At 56.1% G+C, this 18,395-nt stretch overlaps 8 protein-coding genes across 8 annotated transcripts; 6 read left to right on the forward strand and 2 right to left on the reverse strand.

Annotated features, from left to right (window-relative positions):
* Positions 1–474: 474 nt before the first annotated feature.
* On the reverse strand, positions 475–1,037 carry LTHEOB_8501 (Membrane protein; the record flags this gene model as incomplete). The annotated part of the gene is made up of 3 exons (XM_035517986.1): positions 475–591; positions 661–843; positions 900–1,037. The coding sequence occupies 3 exons, from the start codon at positions 1,035–1,037 to the stop codon at positions 475–477; spliced, it is 438 nt and encodes a 145-aa protein (XP_035370207.1).
* Positions 1,038–1,762: 725 nt separating this feature from the next.
* LTHEOB_8502 (uncharacterized protein) lies at positions 1,763–2,395 on the forward strand (the record flags this gene model as incomplete). The annotated part of the gene is made up of 1 exon (XM_035517987.1): positions 1,763–2,395. The coding sequence occupies one exon, from the start codon at positions 1,763–1,765 to the stop codon at positions 2,393–2,395; it is 633 nt and encodes a 210-aa protein (XP_035370208.1).
* Positions 2,396–5,319: 2,924 nt separating this feature from the next.
* Positions 5,320–7,373, reverse strand: LTHEOB_8503 (Oxidoreductase FAD/NAD(P)-binding protein; the record flags this gene model as incomplete). Its single annotated transcript, XM_035517988.1, has 3 exons — positions 5,320–5,331; positions 5,387–6,203; positions 6,259–7,373. The coding sequence occupies 3 exons, from the start codon at positions 7,371–7,373 to the stop codon at positions 5,320–5,322; spliced, it is 1,944 nt and encodes a 647-aa protein (XP_035370209.1).
* Positions 7,374–10,330: 2,957 nt separating this feature from the next.
* LTHEOB_8504 (BTB/POZ domain containing protein) lies at positions 10,331–11,480 on the forward strand (the record flags this gene model as incomplete). Its single annotated transcript, XM_035517989.1, has 3 exons — positions 10,331–10,389; positions 10,448–11,279; positions 11,382–11,480. The coding sequence occupies 3 exons, from the start codon at positions 10,331–10,333 to the stop codon at positions 11,478–11,480; spliced, it is 990 nt and encodes a 329-aa protein (XP_035370210.1).
* A 717-nt stretch (positions 11,481–12,197) lies between these two features.
* Positions 12,198–12,969, forward strand: LTHEOB_8505 (BTB/POZ domain containing protein; the record flags this gene model as incomplete). The annotated part of the gene is made up of 3 exons (XM_035517990.1): positions 12,198–12,262; positions 12,313–12,466; positions 12,523–12,969. 3 exons carry the CDS (start codon positions 12,198–12,200, stop codon positions 12,967–12,969), a joined length of 666 nt encoding a protein of 221 aa, XP_035370211.1.
* An 843-nt stretch (positions 12,970–13,812) lies between these two features.
* On the forward strand, positions 13,813–14,855 carry LTHEOB_8506 (BTB/POZ domain containing protein; the record flags this gene model as incomplete). The annotated part of the gene is made up of 3 exons (XM_035517991.1): positions 13,813–13,910; positions 13,971–14,115; positions 14,169–14,855. 3 exons carry the CDS (start codon positions 13,813–13,815, stop codon positions 14,853–14,855), a joined length of 930 nt encoding a protein of 309 aa, XP_035370212.1.
* Positions 14,856–15,145: 290 nt separating this feature from the next.
* On the forward strand, positions 15,146–16,476 carry LTHEOB_8507 (BTB/POZ domain containing protein; the record flags this gene model as incomplete). The annotated part of the gene is made up of 3 exons (XM_035517992.1): positions 15,146–15,399; positions 15,525–15,669; positions 15,826–16,476. The coding sequence occupies 3 exons, from the start codon at positions 15,146–15,148 to the stop codon at positions 16,474–16,476; spliced, it is 1,050 nt and encodes a 349-aa protein (XP_035370213.1).
* Positions 16,477–17,185: 709 nt separating this feature from the next.
* Positions 17,186–18,311, forward strand: LTHEOB_8508 (BTB/POZ domain containing protein; the record flags this gene model as incomplete). The annotated part of the gene is made up of 3 exons (XM_035517993.1): positions 17,186–17,256; positions 17,310–17,445; positions 17,505–18,311. 3 exons carry the CDS (start codon positions 17,186–17,188, stop codon positions 18,309–18,311), a joined length of 1,014 nt encoding a protein of 337 aa, XP_035370214.1.
* Between the last annotated feature and the right edge of the window lie 84 nt (positions 18,312–18,395).

The following is an 18,395-nucleotide window of genomic DNA, read 5'->3' on the forward strand; positions in this document are numbered from 1 at the left end:
CTCTGGGCAGTGTGTTGTTGAACTCGTTGAAGACGCCGACGGGGGCTAGAAAGACGAAGTCGTCCGCCAAAGCAGGGGTGGCGCACGTGGGACCGATAGCGTGTTGAGGATGGCGCAACAGGGCGGACGTTTTTCAATAAAATTGGATGTGCCTGGGCCGAGTTTTGACTGGACAGAATTCGCACTCGGCGGTGGGGTTCTTTCGATCTGAACCAAGGGTCCCACCACACCCTGATCTACTAACAAAGGCATCTCCCTGGTTGAAATGAGTCCCCCCGCGCACTAGATGAGTCACGCGCGTGGGGAGAAAGAAAAAAACTGGGCGTTGTCAAGTGCAACGCTACGTCACTGCGCCGAACACACTACATATACAAAGTCTTGGACGCCAATAGAAAATTTTCGAAACACAAGGTGGTACTAGCCCCTTCTTGCGCTGCATCCTTCTCCAACCTCGTGGGCCATCTCAACGCCTAGCTACTGTATGTCCAACCATCCTTCGTGGTGGGTCTGTCTGTGGAAACGGCGTAGGCTGGGGGCGGGAAGGTGGGTAACGAAGGACTGCTCTGGGAGCGGAGCGTATTGTATGGGGGTCTATTCATGATTTTGTGTTAGGAAACATTCAGTAGCAATCATCTCTATGCCCTCTTTATAGCCACTCACACTCTCTGTGTCAAATCTCTCGGAGTTCTTGAAAGGCCTGGCGTCTCTGGGGCCGTCGAAGTGCTTGGAGTCGTTGATGTTCTTGGATCTGTTGAAACCCTTGGAGCTGGTGATGGTCTTGGAGCTGTTGTTGTTCTTGCTGTTATTGTAACTAAAGTCATCGGTATCCACCGGCGCTGTGAGCTGGTTGCTTCAGTGTCGCTAGGAGTTCTCTTTTTTCGACGAAGTAGATCCCACACATAGCCGATGGTGATGGCGAGGGCTGGAAGGCCCACTACAAGGCCAAGGACAACGCCAATAACAATGACGTATGTTTTTTTGTCGTGTGTCGACGTGTCAGAAGTCCCTCCCGACGGAAGGAATATGGGAATAATCATGTTTGTGGAGTGCGACTTTGTTCTCGGGTAGGTCGATGGGAACAAGTTGAGGACGCTGAAGGCAAGACCGAAGTGGGCTTGGACCTGTATACATATACTGCGTCTCAAGGAGCGCATGGCCAACTTTTGGCTCCAGGGACCAGACACGAACCGCGGTGGTTGACAACGAGAGCCATGGAAGATGATATCATAGTGGAACCGAGGCCAGCGCTGCTAGGGGACCGTGGCTTGCTGGAGTGTCTAGTCAAGAAGTATCTAGTCGAAAATCTCTTCGTAGATATTAATTCGCAGGATATAAAGACAACCTATAGACCTGACCTGTGGAGGTCTCGAACAAGCTTATCAGTCCGTACTCCCGAAGCCAAACGGTAACTCAAGCAGAAACCCTACGTTACCAGCACGGTGCAGCAAACACTCTTGACAAAGATGGGATCCGTAAGGAGGAGGGCGATGCTCCAGTAAGTTTTCGATAACTCCATCACACACCCCTTTAACTACCCACAGGGAATCAAGGAAAATTGACTGGCGTTGACAGGGCCGCGGACAATGGCGAACTCTGTGACATGGAGCTTCATCTTGGTGATGGTAGCAAGTTTACATGCCACCGCGCCATGTTGTGTCTACAAAATGAATTTTTCAACAAAGCATTAAAGCCCGACAGTTTCCGAGAGGGTGAAACCGGAATTATCGAACTAAAACACGACCCACCAAACGCGATCAGATGCATGGTCGACTTTCTATATACCGATGAATACTCCGTCAGTGACCGGCTCAACTATCTCAAGACCGGAGGTGCTTCGATACGGTACGCAGAAGAAGTGGTTGCCCATGCCGAGGTCTATGTCGTTTCGATCATTTATGGAATCCCTGAACTTGAGGCTTGTGCGTCCAGGTACATTCAAATAGCTCTAGCAGACGACCAGGAGCTCAAAGAATTCCCTCAACTCATTGAAACCCTCTATGGGGGCGCACAGAAACTGGATCCAGGTTTGAAACACGCTCTACTCGAGTATGCTGCGAAGCACATGGAGGCACTTCTTTCTGCAGAGAGATTCAGAAGCATATTCCAGAGTTCTCCAAATTTCGTGGCAGATGCTATGAGCAGAGCGCTTAAAATGGCCAAGGAAAATCAGAAGGAGAATAAGTCACAAGCCATGGGATTGCAGGAGTCGTATGAGCAAATGTATGAGGAGGATTCAGATGAGGAGGATTCGGATTCTGATGATTGGGATTCTGATGATTGGGATTCTGATGATTCGGATGAGGATGATTCGGATGAGGATGATTCGGATGAAGATGATTCGGATGAGGATGAGGATATGGATGATGAGGATGACCATTTCTATTTTGGTGGATGATATTGGATGTTTTAATTACAAAACCCACAGGCAATTGAATTTATTGTCTAGACGTGAGCGTATAACTATGAGTTCGACGTGTGTATCCTGGTGATAACTTCGACTATGACATGAGCGAGAAAAAAAATCAGCACCAGCCTTCGGATCTAATACAGAAGGTTGCTATAGCCGATAGCTAACTCGAAAGATGGCAGGGCCTTGGAATATAGCGTAATATGCCCCAACTATTTTCTTTTTAAAAACGAAAAAAAAAAACATGTGTGGGTCGTTGAAGCTATCATAGGGATGTGACTGTGTAATAAATAATTATACACTCACGTCCGGACGATAGCTTCAAGTACCCATGGCATGTGAGAAAAATAAATTTCACTACCCGTCGGCTGCAATATCCCCTTCCTTGTACCCACTGCAGAGGATCTGTACACTTATGAGACAAAAGCCTAGGTGGTATCTCGTAGAAAAACTCTCGCCATGCTGTGTGTAGTGGAAAGAAAAGCCAAAGAGTGTGCGGCTAGGTGATGAATGAACACTCACTCTGCGCGATGTATGTTCCGCTGACCCTTCACAAATTTTGGACGATGACCTCTCCGAATACGGAGCTCGCTTGGGTTGATACGATTCCGGTCCACTCAGTATTGCAATGGAAGAGGGGTAATTGACGCGTCCATCTGAATATCAATGCGTAATGGACAAGTTCAGGGCAGTTGAAGCCTTTGTCCCGGTGCACTTACATACAAGTTGCGCATCCATGTCGAGATGGGCGCTCCGGCTCCCTGTTCTCTGTTGCAATACCAAGCAAACCGTCTCGGCGGCTGGGGGGAGTTCGATGTGCAGGTGCATGGTCAACAGAGGAAAAGATGAAATGACCAAGGGATTTCTGATATGAACCAGCGAACCACCTTCGATCCACAGCCTCGCCAAAGGAAACCAACCTCCAGCCAATCACCCTTCTCCCAATTCACCATCGTCACCACCGCACCTCCGCCATCGGCGCCGCTCTCGCCTCCCCAATCTGGCGTCCCCGAATCCACCCCAAAACCTGGCATCGCAAGCAACCTCGTTCACCGGAGATTGCCTTTTGGTGGACCACGCCCCCAATCACACGATCATCATCCTTTCCATCCTTTCCTCGAAAAATCGAAAGATTGATGCCCCATGCTGAGACCGAACGTTACCCAAGCTAGGGGGACCCGCATGCCCCAGCCGACCAACCAGACGCCTCCCAAAATAATCATCCTGCACAACACCCGTCCCACACCGGCCGCGGTCCGCGGCCCCGCCCCAGGTCATAGCGGCAGCAGCGGGTAACCGCATAATAAGACCTCTCTCTTTCGAAAATCGCTCTTCCGCAGCCGCAAGCCAACCAGGAAGGAGATAAATAAGAAATAAAATCTCTTCCTCGTCTTCCTATGCTCTTTCGAGATCCTTCCCCGAGGGAGCACATACATTTCGTTTCTTTTTCCTCAGCTCGACACGGACGATGTCGGGTTGCTGATGAGCTCTGCGCAATGTCCCCCCCTCATCGTGAGGCGTTGTCGTCGTTCGAGTAAAATACCTGAGTCGCCACAACAACCACCACCAGCCCGTACCATACAATACCTTTTCGCCCCTCATGCTGCCCAATCGCGCACAATAACGCCCCATAAGCAAAAAGGCGCTCTGTCGTCGGGGGGGGCCCAGCCCAGCGCCACCGCTTTCAGCCACTAAGAATCCTTCGAAAAAGGACCCTGATAATCAGTCCCGTCCGTCCCCCGCGTGGGTGGGCTCGGACATAACTACATGTTCGGCCTCGGCCTAACCACACCTCGACCACATCCCGACAACGGCAAAGCGTGAGCAACATCCACCACATCCCACCAGGGCCCCCAGTCGCAACACCCAAAACATGATCGGCGATTGGCTGCGACCCAGCGAGCTCGGCCACCTCTGCTTACGATTAAGGCGGACGTGATTCGATAGATGGGGTGGATGGGGGGGTCTGTTACGCGCGGAAGTATCCCCGAGGCCGATCGCTCCCGCCGTAAGATGATGGGTTGTCGCGCGTGGCGCATGAAAATTGTCCGGCGTGGTGGGTAAGTATGATACGGGATGGATGATGCCGTCGCGTGCCAGTAGCTCACCCAGAGGGTCGGGCCGTGTCGCGACGTCGTCTGTTCCTTCGGTCCCCCCGGGTCAGTAGTCTCTCTCATCTCTCATATTAAATCCTGCTGCCTACCTGACACCTCCTCCTCCCCCCATCTCCCTCACCACACATCCCCTCCCACATACACTTCGGACACTTATCACATATCCAAGCGACACACTTATTTTGAATCATTTCTGTTCCCATTCTTTACACACTCTTCACATCTATCAATCATCATGATCCCCATCTGCAGCATACCGACCTCCCAACTCCCTGCGTCGACTTCCCTCGCCGTCGCCGGAGTGAGATCGTCGTCATTATCGAACAACAACCACGGCTGCAGTATCCTTCCGAAAGAGGCAGCGAACGAAGAAGTACCGTCGGAGACCCCATCGTCGTCGTCGTCGTCGCCCTCAACCCACCACCACAACAAAACCCATGCATCCTCGTCGTCGGGAGACCATTTTTTCTCTTCCCTTCTCCGTCCCATCCGGATTAAACGCCATGCTAAGGAATCCCACAACTGAAAGAAAAGAAATAACAATATGCCCAAATAAAAAAAAAAAGTTCAGGAGTATCCGGAGCTTGGACGACGACGACAAAACAAGAAAAAAGATGCAAACGATGCAGTACCCACCCCTCTCCTCAGTCATACCATACCCTCGAAAACAATAAAAACGCCAAAAATGATCATGGATGTATGCGGAAAAAAGGCGTGTTTGTACAGCGTGCACGACCGGATGTGCACATCGAACCGCGCGTATGTACCGAAGAGAGAGAAAGAGCCGGACCAAGACATTTACCAGGTTTCCTTTAATCACGTCAGCATCCCATTCACCGAACAGGAGGTCAGAAAAAAAACTTACAGCAACATACTGGCCCCCCTCCTTCTTCTTCTCCCAAAACTCCTCGGCCTCGTCGTGGTTGAGGTTACCCTTCTCCATGGCGACGTCGACGAGAGCCCTGTGGACACCCTCGCCCATACCCTTGCTGCTGCCGCACACGAAGATGCGGCCGTCGAGGGCGTTGATGACGAACCAGACGACGTCGGCCTGCATGCGCACCTCATCCTGCACGTACCGCGCCGACCCGACCTTGCGACTCTGGACCACCTTCTTGATCTCGCGCTCGTGCGCGCCCAGCTCGCCCTGGTAGATCTCGTCCAGCATCGCGTCGCGCACACCCTGCACCAGCCAGATCTTGTTGGCGCAGTTGGCGTTCTTGAGGCGGTTGAGGATGAAGCCACGGAAAGGGGCCATGCCGACGCCCGCACCGACGAGCATCATGGGTCCGTCGCCGCCGAACTGGCGCGACAGCGGGTTGGCCATCAGGCCGCGGAACATGGGGACCGTCAGGTCGAGCACGTGGGCCGGGTCGCGGATGCCCGACTGCTCGGCTTCGATGAACTGCTGCGCGATGCGCTCCAGGAAGCCGGAACCGAGGCCGGTGCGCGTCTTGCCCTCACGCCAGTCGGGGTCCTCGTGGATCGTCACGGCCATTTCGATCAGGCGGCGACCGCCGGGAATACCAGGGCGGGCAGACGAAATGTGAGGGTCATTGGAAAGAGAGTAGAAACGGGGCATGAGCTGGGGAAGCACCGAGAGCAGGGCATGGAGCGGCGGCCTGGAGGATGGGAAAGCATGGAGGAGCTGCGGGACGGTGATGTGGGATCCAGTGCGGAGGCTATTCAATCCATGTCAATACTCGAACCCTTACGGCAATACACGGCTTTACTTACTCGCAGAAGGCAGCTTGACCCTGTGCTGATGTGAGGTAAAGAAGAATCTGCTTCTCGTTGGGGGCCTCGGCATACTCGGCCATCAGGCGCAACAGTTGCTTCGTGGGAGGGGTGCTCTGCAGGTCCGCACACCAGGTAAGAAGCTCACGACGCGTAGTCACAAGCTCCCTCTCCATCTCATCTCCCCAGATGGTGGGCCATCTCATCAGCTTAGTCTTGAGCAGGGTCGGCTTATCCCGCACGAACTTGGGCACACCCAATTGATCGAAGACGTCATCGACCATCTCCGGAGGGTTGGGAGGGCAGATACCAATGGCACCTCCAACCTTGAAGTCAACGCCGCCCTCGTCGGGGTAGTCAGTCACATCGATGTCGAAGTGGAAGGTACGCTTCTGGGCTCCAGGCTTGGTGAGCTCGCGTGCGTGGTGGACGGGAGCAGAGAAGACATTGTACGGCGGGTGGGGCTGGACAAAAGGAGGCGGCTTCTTGAGGACCTCGGCTACATGCTTGTGCTCCGTGGCAGGGGCTACGTCGAAGGACACGGTCTCCTGGGGCAATTCGGGAGTCTGTTCGAGTTTGGTGTCGAGGCTGAGCGGACCCAGCTTAAGGTTCAGGCTGCGGAACGCCTCGTTGTCGGGAAGGACGACGGGGGTGAAGTTGGGGCCGGCCGTGTCCGGCGGCAGCGTCTTCACGAAGCAGCAACCACCACCACAGCAGTACTTCTCAATGAGCTTGGTGCCGGTCTCGCCATCGCCGAGGAGCTTGCGCATGCCTTCAGCATCCTCGGAGATAAGGGTCGTCGAGGCCCGGCGCGCCTTGTCCGGCTTGGGAGTGATCTCGACGGAGGGCGCCGGCAGGTTCTCCAGCTTGTCCACAAGCTCCTCAGCCTGCTGGTCGTTCATGGGCTCTGTGTTCGGCGTCGAGGGCGCCTCTGAGTCACTCGAGTCGGACCAGGAAAGGCTATCGTGCGAGGAGCGGAAGGAGCTGTTCGAGGGGACATTCCGGGGGGCATTGAACTTGGTGATGGAAGCAGGCTCATGAGGAATGGGGTCGTTGGGGTGAGAGGTCTCGGTGGTGGGCACGGCGTGCTGCCGCGGACTTGAGGTGACGTCCATGGCGACGGCAGGTGTGGCAAGCAGAGAGCGGCGCTGAGAGTGGGAGGGTTCAGCTGGGCGGGCACACGGTGGTCAGCGTGGACACGGGACACGTCGAATATATGGGTGGACGTGGGAGAGCACGGGCGTGCATGGCGACATGGCGGCGCCTGGGGGTGGTGGGCTGTGGAGGGGCATACCAGTTATCTGATCAAATTTCGTCAGAGAGGACGGGCAGGCTCTGCAGGCGCGACTGCCGTTTAACAAGCGCCGCGCCACGAGACGCGGGACTAGGGACGACACGGTGGAGAGTGGAAGCGGTTACGGGGAGAAAGGACAGGAATGGGCACGGCGGGGGCATCTAGCGCATTTGAATCGGCGTGGGCGTGTTGAGGATACGGTGGTTCTGGGGGACAAGCGATGCCCGGATCTACCTAATCTTTTGCCGGACCGACGAAAAGCCCTGAAGCGGCAGGATCTGCGGCTGGAACTGGGCGTCTTGGCGTCGCCGCTTTTGCCCCCAGGCCCCAGGAGACTTTTGCCTCGGGCTGCACTGCCCGCGAACACCCGCCAGACTGCCCTCGTCCTCACGCGACCGTCCACACTCGCGTTCCGTCTTCCGCCAACGGGAGCGCGCCCGGCACTTGTTGCTCTCTGCGCCCCAGCAAGCACGCCATGATGCAGCGCCCACAATTCCGCGGCTCTGCCAGCTCCCAACCCGCTCAAAACGCCGACACGCCCCCAACGGCCCCAACGCGCCGTGTTTCTCATGTGCTCAGCCGAGTCCGTCCGCGTAGTCGTGATGGCTGCGACTGACGCAGGTACGGGTTGGCACGGTCTTTGGGCCGGCGGCGCGACGCGTCGCAATGTTTCGCGATCCGGCCGGCTTAGGCTGCGCCGCGCACCAGATGCTTGCAGACGCTTACGCACCCTATACCAGACGGCTCGCATTGGCCTGTTTTAAACCCCCGCGCCGTGTCCTGCAGCCCTAGGCCACGCAATCGCACGCGACTCCTAATTGCAGTGCTCTGCTATGCCTTGGCCGCTGCTGGTTTTGGTGATTGCGACGGCATGATGTTCATGACTCTCAGACTGAACGACGGGGGGCCAGATCGGACTCCCTGGCGTGATCGACTTGGTGGCTTTCTGGCGCTGGGTCCTGGCATGGCCATCGAACCTGTCAGCCCTATACATACTTCCGTCTGGCTCAATCTAATCTCCCTCCCTGCCGTCTTAGCCGTTTAGGGAAATCGATCTGATAATTTCCGGTGTCGGACTCCACCAGGACTCCAGCGGTAGAGTGGCCCGCCGAGCCTATGCCTGACACTCCGCCACGTCGGAATGCTCGCTGGCCGCCCCGTTGGCACGGTTGATCCAGAAAATTCCTTGCTTCTCGCCTCCTGATAATCCCAACGCACAGGCTTGGGTAATGATGAGCTGTGCCGGCCCCTCCGCCGCCCTCACCAGCGTGTTATCGCAGGATCTAGCCGCACCCGTGGCATCTGATAACTCATCAAACCGTCACCGCCTTTGGCTATGTCCACTCTAAGCGATGCGCCCCCGGACGAGCGGACTAGCACACTAGGCTCTCCGGAACTCCAATGCGCTCCGTGTCTCCCTGGCTGATTCTTTCTGCCCAAGGCCAGCTCAATAACTCGTGTCGTGCCGATATTTCCCATCTGGTCGCCGATCACGCAATAACTCAGTCCACCACGGTGCCGCTGCTGTCAGAAGCTGAGCCCACCGTGAAGAGGCGGTGGGCGTCCCAACAGTAGGCCCCGAGCTTGTGAAAGCTGACCACGATCTTAAGCTTACCCAATGGATTGTTGTGTGGTGCGACGTTGCCAAAAGCATGCATGCCAGCATGCAGCCGGCAGGGGTGGGATCGGTGGAAGCTTCGACAGCAGCAGTAGCAGCAGCAGGCGGAGGCTAGCGGGCTGTCCGCGTCGCCATGCCGCATCTGGGCAGCATTCAGCGGACTGCGCCGATGTCGCGCTCCGTTTCCGTTTCAGGCGTGGGTTTCCGATGAATAACTGCGACAGGGTCCGCCGGTGTCGGTGGCGTCCGTCTTTCGCACCACACCCTGCCATCACGACGTCTGCCAGCGTCAGGAGTCTGGGGCGGTCGGCAGGATCTACCGACCTCACTGCCTGTCGCAGCATTTCTGGGGTTGATCGCAGCGGTGGATCCTCGCCGCTTTACCAGGGCTTCCGTCAGCGTACGTCAGACATCACCAACTGCTGGAGTGCGTCACAGCGACATAACATTAGTGATCGCACGCCGGTTTCCGAGATCTCTACTCAGCATGGGTCAGCAAATGGGCTTCTTCGGAATTCTCTCGCGAGCCCGACGCTTCCCCGTGACAACCCAATTCCGCGCGCTGCTTACCCCATACTTTGTAATGCGGGGGATGTTCCTACCCCATCGTGAGACATCCCCGCCAGCGACCGTTGGATCTCTTCCCGCCCGTCTGATGAGAGCCGGTCGCTCGACCCGCGTGGTCGAGCGTTGCGAAGGATGTGCCGCTTCCCGCAGCCGCCACTCTTCCGCGCTCTGTGCTCGGAAAAACACTTACGCTCCACTGCCATCCCACTTTCCGAAGCGCCGCCCACCTTTCCGCCGCCGCTGCACACGTGCGTCTGCGCCAGCTGGACCGGCGCTCGAGCTGAGACTACTCCAGACCTCGATCCTCATCCCTCTAGACGTGATGCTTGACTGACACTGAACGCGCAGCCTCAGGCCGGGTCAAATAATGTGACGAGATTGTGACACGGGCGCTTTCCCTGGTGTGGCAAAGCGGGGCTTGATGTTCCAGCTCGCGACACCAACCTCCCCCCGCCGCCAGCCAACGTCACCAACACCACATTCTTTCCCATCACCGCAGTCTATATTTGCTTTTCCTGTGCGCCACACTCCGCTTGTAAAAGTCGATCTTCAAGAATATTTTCTACAGCAGCCGGTCGTCCGCCCCACGGGTGATGGCGTCCGTCAGTAATAATGACGATCCCGTACTGCGACTCAAGAACAACCTCGTCAAGTGCGATAGATGTTTCACCAACCCTCCTTCGCCCAACGTTGCTGATCAATGTGTAAAGCATCTGGAAGACGAGCGAGTACTCGGACCTGCTGATTCGCTGCAACAATGGCGACGAGCACCGAGTCCACCGCGTGATCCTGTGCAGCCAATCCGAGTTCTTTCGGCGCGCGTGCAACCCAAAGACCGGCTTCAAGGTACATCAACCCAAGCGCGGGAGGCGACGGCGAGGCGGTGGTAGCAGCAGAGGCCGTAGCAACAGTACCAGTAGCACCGCCACCACCGCCGTCACCAGCACCACCAGTACCCAGACCAGCTCACCGACGCATCACTCGTCTCTTGCGCAGGAAGCCCTCTCCGGCGTGATCGAGCTGCGGCACGACGACCCGGCCACGGTGCGCGCGATGCTCGAGTTCTGCTACACCTTCACCTACACCTGCCCAACCTCATCGTCCTCGTCCTCGTCGTCCCACCCCTCCTCCTCCTCCCCCTCCCGCAACGAAGACGCCATGATCTTCCACGTGCACATGTACGCCGTCGGCGAGATCTACGACATCCCCTCCCTCAAGGCCCTCGCCGCCCGCAACTTCGACCGCGACGTCGACCACGCCTTCCCGCGCTTCCCCGCCGCCGTCCGCGCCATCTACGAAACCACCCCGGACTCCGACCGCGGCCTGCGCGACCGCGCGCTCCGCGTCTGCGCCGCCCACGCCGCCGAGCTGCTCGCTAACCCCGCCTTCGAGGACGTCATGGACCAGCTCGGCGTCTTTGGCAAGGAGTTTGCGCGCCAGTTGGTCGCTAACGGTTCTGCGGCGGGGGCGGCGGGGGCGGGGGCGGTGAAGCAAGCGCCGACGAAGACGGTGGTGGTGGATTGTCGTAGGTATCGCTGTGGGGTGTGTCGGCGTGCCGTGGCGTGGAATATCCCGAAACCGTGCCCGACGGAGCTGCTGAATTGTATGTATTGCGCGGCTGGGTTCTCGCCGGCGACGTGGAAGAAGAGGTTAATCAAGCCTGATGACCCGCCTGAGCCGGAGGATGTGATTGAGCGGCCTTCGAGCGTGGCGGGGGAGGATGGGGGTCCGGCGGGGTGGTAAGGGAGGGGTGGGAGTAGGCGGGATTGGTTTGGGGGGGCTGTTCGTATGTTGGTTGATGGGAGAAGGAGGAGGACTTTTTCGTGCCTTCAGTGTTTTTTACGGCCGTTTTGGTTTGATGGATTCCTTTTCTTTGTGAAAGCGGGCGAGTATTTGCTGGGCGATTCTGCGGCCGACTAGTGCTTTACGGTTTAATTCCACTCTTCACGTTTATTTGGCTGTTCAGTTGTTGTAACAAAGCAAGGTGCGAGGCCAGTTCCATTTATATGACAACAGAGGGGCATTTGAAGCGTTGATCCGGACATGTATGCACGATATAGATGTGAACAAATTCATCCGGAAAAGAGCTTCATCTCCTCGATTTTGTTGTAATACTAAAGGAACCGGACCTCGTATCCCCACCGAACGATATAAATGGTACTCCGATTGCTTTTCATTGACGTCGGATACGTGGCGGAATCGGACAAGATGTTTGCCACGAAGAACGGGATACAACGAAAGCAAATTCAAAAAACTCCAACCTCAACGGACTCGATGCTCTTCCCTGTGCCTGGCGCAAAAGCCAGCTCTTGCCGTAAGAGTGTTCTCCAAGTTTCCGAAAGAGGTTTAGTCAAGTAAAGACCCTGGATATCTGGCAGCCGGGCTTTTAATGCTTCTGGCTGCTTCACTCTTAAACTCTTCCTCCACAACCACAGCACTTCCTCGTCAACCGGGCGCGCAATGAACGAGAACCGTGCAGGCCGTGCCTCTGGCATCGACACGCCTATCACTAGGCTACTCCATGAGTAAGTATAGTCTTCCCCGCTGAGCCTGGGTGAAACTGACTTTCAGGAAGAGCTGTGCGAGTTGGATTTCGTTCTACGGCCGACACTGATCTTGTCATCCGTTGCTCGATGCGCGAGAGTCGAGATTTCCACTGCCACAAATCCATCGTCTTGCGTCAGGTTCCCAGCCTTAGTGATACTTACGGCATTCACCTTGATGAGAATGTAAGTATAGACTTTCAAGGTCTATTGCGACAGTCTCTAATAATTTACGACTACAGCTAGGTTGCGACATCATCACAATTGATAGTTGGGACCATATTTACGTCCTCCCCATGCTGCAATTCATCTACACGGGAAGCTACAATTGCCACTGGGCTCTCATGGGGGATATCGGTGGAGTCTTCACTGCCGGCTTCCACATCGTTGTCTACGGCTTCGCATCAGCCATTAACTTCCAAGAGCTGAAGCAGCTTTCGGACGCCAAGTTCACATTCCAAGTTCACCACCATCTTTCGCCGGAGGGATTTCTGTTGGCACCGGGCCTCTGCCTTGCAGGCGTCTACCATACGTGCGTCGATCCGGACCGCGGCTTGAAAGACGCGATTCTGGCATTCTGCTCGCTCCATGCGGAGGAACTCATGGGCAATCAATCCTTCTACTGCGATCGAAGGATTCCGGAGGAATTCTGGAAAGAGTTTGCCTGGTATCTTGCTGGCTGCCCATAGCTGTCGTACCTCCAGCTCTCATACTTCGGAAAGGATAGCCTACCCTTTTAAGGAAGTATTTCTCCACGGACAATCCAAATGCAAAGGTTTACTCTTATTCACTGCACCACGGCACAGGCTTCTTGGGGAGATTAATTGGCGCTAAGTGGGAGGACTCTTCGGCGCGTACATTATATGCTCGTGGCAGTGGACATGGCCATAGAGGCTAGGGTGCGACCTTGATTGAGGAGGATCGTGACCGCAAGGATGGGGCATTTTGGTCAGATAAAGTCATGGCCAGGACTAAGTGGCTCTAAAAAAGAAAAAAAAAAGTACTTGGCATTCATTCTCGAGACCAAAGGCACTCGGCTTACGTGGGCAGTCAAAGTTCTCACCCGGACGTAGTTTTAGATACAAAAATTCTACATTTATATCCGGGCAAGAGATTCAAGTTTCCGTTCTTGTTGCAATGTGAAAGAAGGATATTACAGCCGATGGTTGGCGCGAAGAGTAGCAGGGTCTTGGAACAGAGACGTTTCTTTTATTGCTCATGTTATGGGTAGATGAAGCTATCGCCCGGACGAGAATGTATAACTATTGATTCGACATTTTTGTCCAGACAATAGCTTCAACTACCCATGACACGAACGTCACAGCAAGGTGGATTGCTTATCGATAAAGACTCGGGTGTGCACATCATGCCACGTGCCCAGGCGTCAGGGCGCGTTCTGGATTTCGCGGGCGCGCTATAGTTTCAGGCTTGGGCGGGACCCAGGCTCCTTAACCTCACGTCCTGCTCGCATCTGCAGGGCGATAACCGCATCCAGAGCGTCATTGAGCGATCTCTGACCGAGAGTTCCGACGATGCCGTCCCCCCTGGGGTACGACCTGAAGCCCAAGACGGGCAGCTACACGCTCGGGCTGCCGCGAGGTGACCAGAGCCTGTCTAATGCGCTGAAAGGGTGAGCCGACTTTTTTTCTCTACTCCACCGTGCACACTACTGATCGTCGCCCTTTGGCAGCTACTGGGACCACCGATTTTCCGACAAAAAGTACACGGATCTCGTGGTCAAGTGCAGAGGGCGGGAGTACCATGTCCACAAAGTCGTCGTCTGCGGACAGTGCGAGTTCTTCGACAATGCCTGCAAGCCCGACTCCCCCTTCGTGGTGCGACATGCCATTTGCCCTTTGGGATTTCCTCGTGGCGCCACCCAGGTCAGCTAAAACTATTGTGCGAGCAGGAGGCACGAACGGGCGTCATCGACCTCAGCGAGGATCCCCCTGAGTTGGTAGAAGTTCTGCTCGCGTACTTCTACATCCAGGACATCCCGCTGCACGAGAACGTGCGGCTGAAGGAGGGCCGCAAGACGCGCTTCTTCGCCTCCGTGTACGCCATCGCCGAGAAGTACCGCGTCGCAGGCCTGAAGCTGCGGGCGTGGGCGGCGTTCCTCGACTTTGTGAACGCGGGCGAGTGGCAGTCGGCGCATTTTGTCAAGACGATCGCGCTGGTGTGGGAGTCGACGCCCGACAGCGACAAGCCGCTGCGTCACGCGACGCTGAGCGCCGTCAAACCGGCTCTAGCCTGGTTCGCGGCGACGTTTCCGCACTTCGAGGACGACATGGACGCGCTCGAGACGTTCTGGGACGAGCTCAGGCGGTATGGAGAGCGGTTCCCCGACCTCGACCGCCGCTGCTGCCCGTCGTGCATCTCGCAGGTCGCGCTGGAGATCCGTGACGCGGGGTCGAACAAGTGTCCGGCGTGCGGTCTGGAACATTCGGCTGCTCAGTGGAGGGAATTGGCGCTGATGGACGTGCCCGCCGAGATGGGGTCCGTCTGGCGGCGGAGAGTGGTGCAGCAGCAGGACGCCGCAGCAGCATCGGCGGCGGCGACGGCGGCGGTGCTGTGAACAGGCGCAGGCAGCACCGCACTTGGACTCTCAAGCCAGCTGCTCGATGCGCTCCTGGCGTGAGGTTCGCTCGGCAACTACTTTGCTTCACCGGTGAAGAAGCATGTTGGCGGCCTGTGCACGACTGTCCACGTCCGTCGGCGCCATACCGCTTCAGGGAATTTGTGGGATGAGCTCACCGCGAGAGACTACATAAGACCTGGCACGGCTGCAAACCTTTGTTGTGTGTGTTCTGCGTTGTCATCCCCTCCTCTCCGCGTACCCCGTGTGCTCCCATCACGAACCGAAAAATGGACGCCTCCTTCGCCCGCCTCAAGGCCTTCGCCGCGTCGTCGACCGGCAGCCGGCCGCCGTCGCCGCCCATGACGGCCCGCAGCTCAGGGGAATTCAGCATCCCGACCCGCCCCAGCAGCACCAAGATCTCGACCCCCGGCTTCTACCGCTTCCCGCCGCTGGGCTACAACGTCAAACCGCAGCAGGACGGCACCTACACCGAGTCCGAGAGTGACCGGGTGAACAGCGACTTTAAACGCGGCTTGGAGAAGTGGGGTCCCTCCTACTAGTGCGATCCACATGAATCGCGCTATCATCAGAAAAAGCAATCCACCAGAAACAAAAGTGGTTGCCGTTGTTGGGAACACTCTGGCTTATGTTCGTTTTTTTCGCCAGGCTTTACGAGGGCCGTTTCGAGAACCACAACTGGAGCGACCTGATCCTCCGCTGCCGCGAATACACCTTTTACCTGCACCGCGTCGTCCTGGGCCCGCAATCCGACTTCTTCGCAAACTTATTACACCCGGACTCGCCCATCGGGGTATGCTTGCCCGCTCCCTTTTTTTCCCTTGTTGTCGTTTCTGCATTTGTTGGGGTGTGGGGAAAGAGTGAGAGTGGAAGAGCCAAAGGAGCAGGAAAAATATACCACCGACAGCTTCTAGCACAACACATCAACTAACGCCCCACTTTTTTCTAGGGCACCGGCGTCATCTCGCTGGACGACGACGAGCCGATCCTCGTCGACGGCCTCCTCGGCTACTTCTACACGTCGCGGGTGCAAAAGTCCTCGGTGATCGACGGCGACCTGATCTGCAGCGACCCGGGCCGCAGCATGGCGTACGCCGTCGGCCTGTACGGCATCGCCGAGAAGTACCAAGTGTCGGAGCTGAAGGAACAAGCCTGGCGCGCCTTCATGGACGACGCCGTCCGCCAACAGGGTTGGCGCCACCCGGACTTCCCGCAGGTCGTCTCGCTCATCTTCGAGAGCACCCCCGAAAGCGACAAGCGCCTGCGCTGCGTCGCCCTCGCCATCGTCAAGACGCGCCTCAAGTACTTCACGCGCAACCCCGCGTTCGTGGAGGAAATGGACGGCATCGAGGGCTTTTGGGCGGCGTTCGCGCAGTACTCGGCCACCTGGCCTTGGATGGAGCTGTATCGCTGCCAGACGTGCGGAGAGGTCATGATGAACCTGCCGTGGGAGGAGGACGAGCGCAGCCCGTCGTGCTGGGGCTGCCACGCGGTGGATGACCACAAGACGTGGCGCGCTAATATGGTAAAGTACGATCCTAACGAGGAAGAAGAAAAGGAAGAGGCCGAGAGGGCCGCCAAGAGGCAGAGGATGGATTGAATCTGATCATGACTTTTTTCCCTTTTTTTATGGCATGTCTTCTGGGAAAGGGGGTGCGGGGGTGGGGGCCGGGGTTTCCTTTTTATCATCCACGGAAATTGAGTTACGATTCCTCTTTTCTTTCTTTATGTCGTTTTCTGGGCTCGGAATGGAATGACCTGTGCAACGCTTTGCGCGAAAAGTGATCTATATATATTGATGCACCTTGGAGGAGGAGTTATTTAGTTGGGTTGGCCGCTCCCTGCCTCAATTGGGAATAAAAACACGTGATATCTTATCAGATCTGCAATCTTCTGCCATTTGTGACAGCGAACTGGGTGGTTGCGAGGAAACTCCGACTATTTAATCTGATTACATGTACTACATAACGAGCTGGCTTGCTTGGTGATGGCTTGTGGAGGAAGTGTCTTCCGCCGGGGGAAAGTCGAGCTTCCCATCTTCTCTCTCGTTCAGGTTCACAAAGATGTTGACAGCCACGTATATCCGCCTGCTATTGTGGCTTTATCAACGCATTTCAATCGCTATGAAAGCGCATGGCCAAGGAAAGACTGCACTATAATCTTAGGTATGAGGACGTCCGATAACAAAACCCTTGACACGGTTGAGCACGGACCCACAACGTGTATTAAATAGCGCGGACCCTGGCGGACGCGTTTGCACATCTTCCCATCGCTTCAACAAGACAACACAACCAGAACCAAGGCCAGTCATGTCCCAGAACGGCATGTCTGTGAACAAGGAGACCTCCAATGGAGTTTCTCTGAAGGATGGAGTGAGATCGTTAGTCATCTCTCTGGTGTACAGGATCGACGTGTGACTCAATGCGACGATAGGATGATGAGAAAGGGTCTCTACGCTGACCTGACCATCCGATGCAACAACGGCTCAGAGCACAAAGTCCACAAAGTCGTTGTGTGCTCGCAGTCGAGATTCTTCCACAACGCGTGTAAGCCGGACTCGCCGTTCAAGGTGAACAGCCAGTGCCTTCAAACAACTAAAGCCCGCGCTAACAAATGTTTCGGTCAAAGGAGGCACAGACGGGGGTCATCGAGCTTGCTGAAGATGATCCGAAAACTGTCAAGGCCATGATTACCTTCATGTACGAAGAAAAATACGAATATCACCCGGATCAGGACGACGACTATGCTCCAGAGGACTACGACTACGACTCCCAATCAGAAACGGAGGAGGAAGACGACGATATCATTACTCAGGACATCATGTTCCATCTTCATTGTTTCCTGCTAGCCGACAAGTACGAGGTCAGCCTCATGATGCTCCACGCAGCCCTGAAGGTTCGCGACAAGATGCAAATGTACAAGTACCATTTAAATCCAGACTTCCCAAGAGTCGTCCGATTCATCTACGAGAAAACGACTCCTTCGATCAACAGCGGCCGGCGGCTCCGCGACATCATCCTGAAGCTCTGCGTCGAGAACCTCACCACCCTGTACCTGAGCCCGCGTTTCGAGAACGTCTTGAGCCCCGTCAACGACTTCTGGAAGGAGCTCGCCCGCGCCCAGGCGAAAATCCCTCAGGCACCCCCTACGTGGGTCCAGTGTCCTCAGTGCGCAGTCACCTTCCCCGCACTGCTCCATCCCGACCCTCCCATGATGTACGAAGAGCTATCCTGCGCCTACTGCTGCAAGGAACATGCCACCCATGCTGTATGGAAGAAACGCCATGCCCTACCCCCGCCCGAAGACGTCAAGGGCCCGTGGGATATTACGGAGCGGATGCTGCTTCTCGCGGAGACGATGAAACTAGCTGATGCGCTTATGGCGAGCCCGCGGAAGAGGCAAAGGCGCGGCAGCGATGATTCGTTTTATTACTGACCAGATTGGTTGGGTGATTGGAGGGTCTGAGTCTGAGTCCTTGCCTCATGTCCTTCTCCGGTTCAGATATGCAGCAACAAAGCT

This window comes from Lasiodiplodia theobromae (genome assembly GCF_012971845.1).
Source record: "Lasiodiplodia theobromae strain AM2As chromosome Unknown scaffold_27, whole genome shotgun sequence".
Lineage (NCBI taxonomy): Eukaryota > Fungi > Ascomycota > Dothideomycetes > Botryosphaeriales > Botryosphaeriaceae > Lasiodiplodia > Lasiodiplodia theobromae.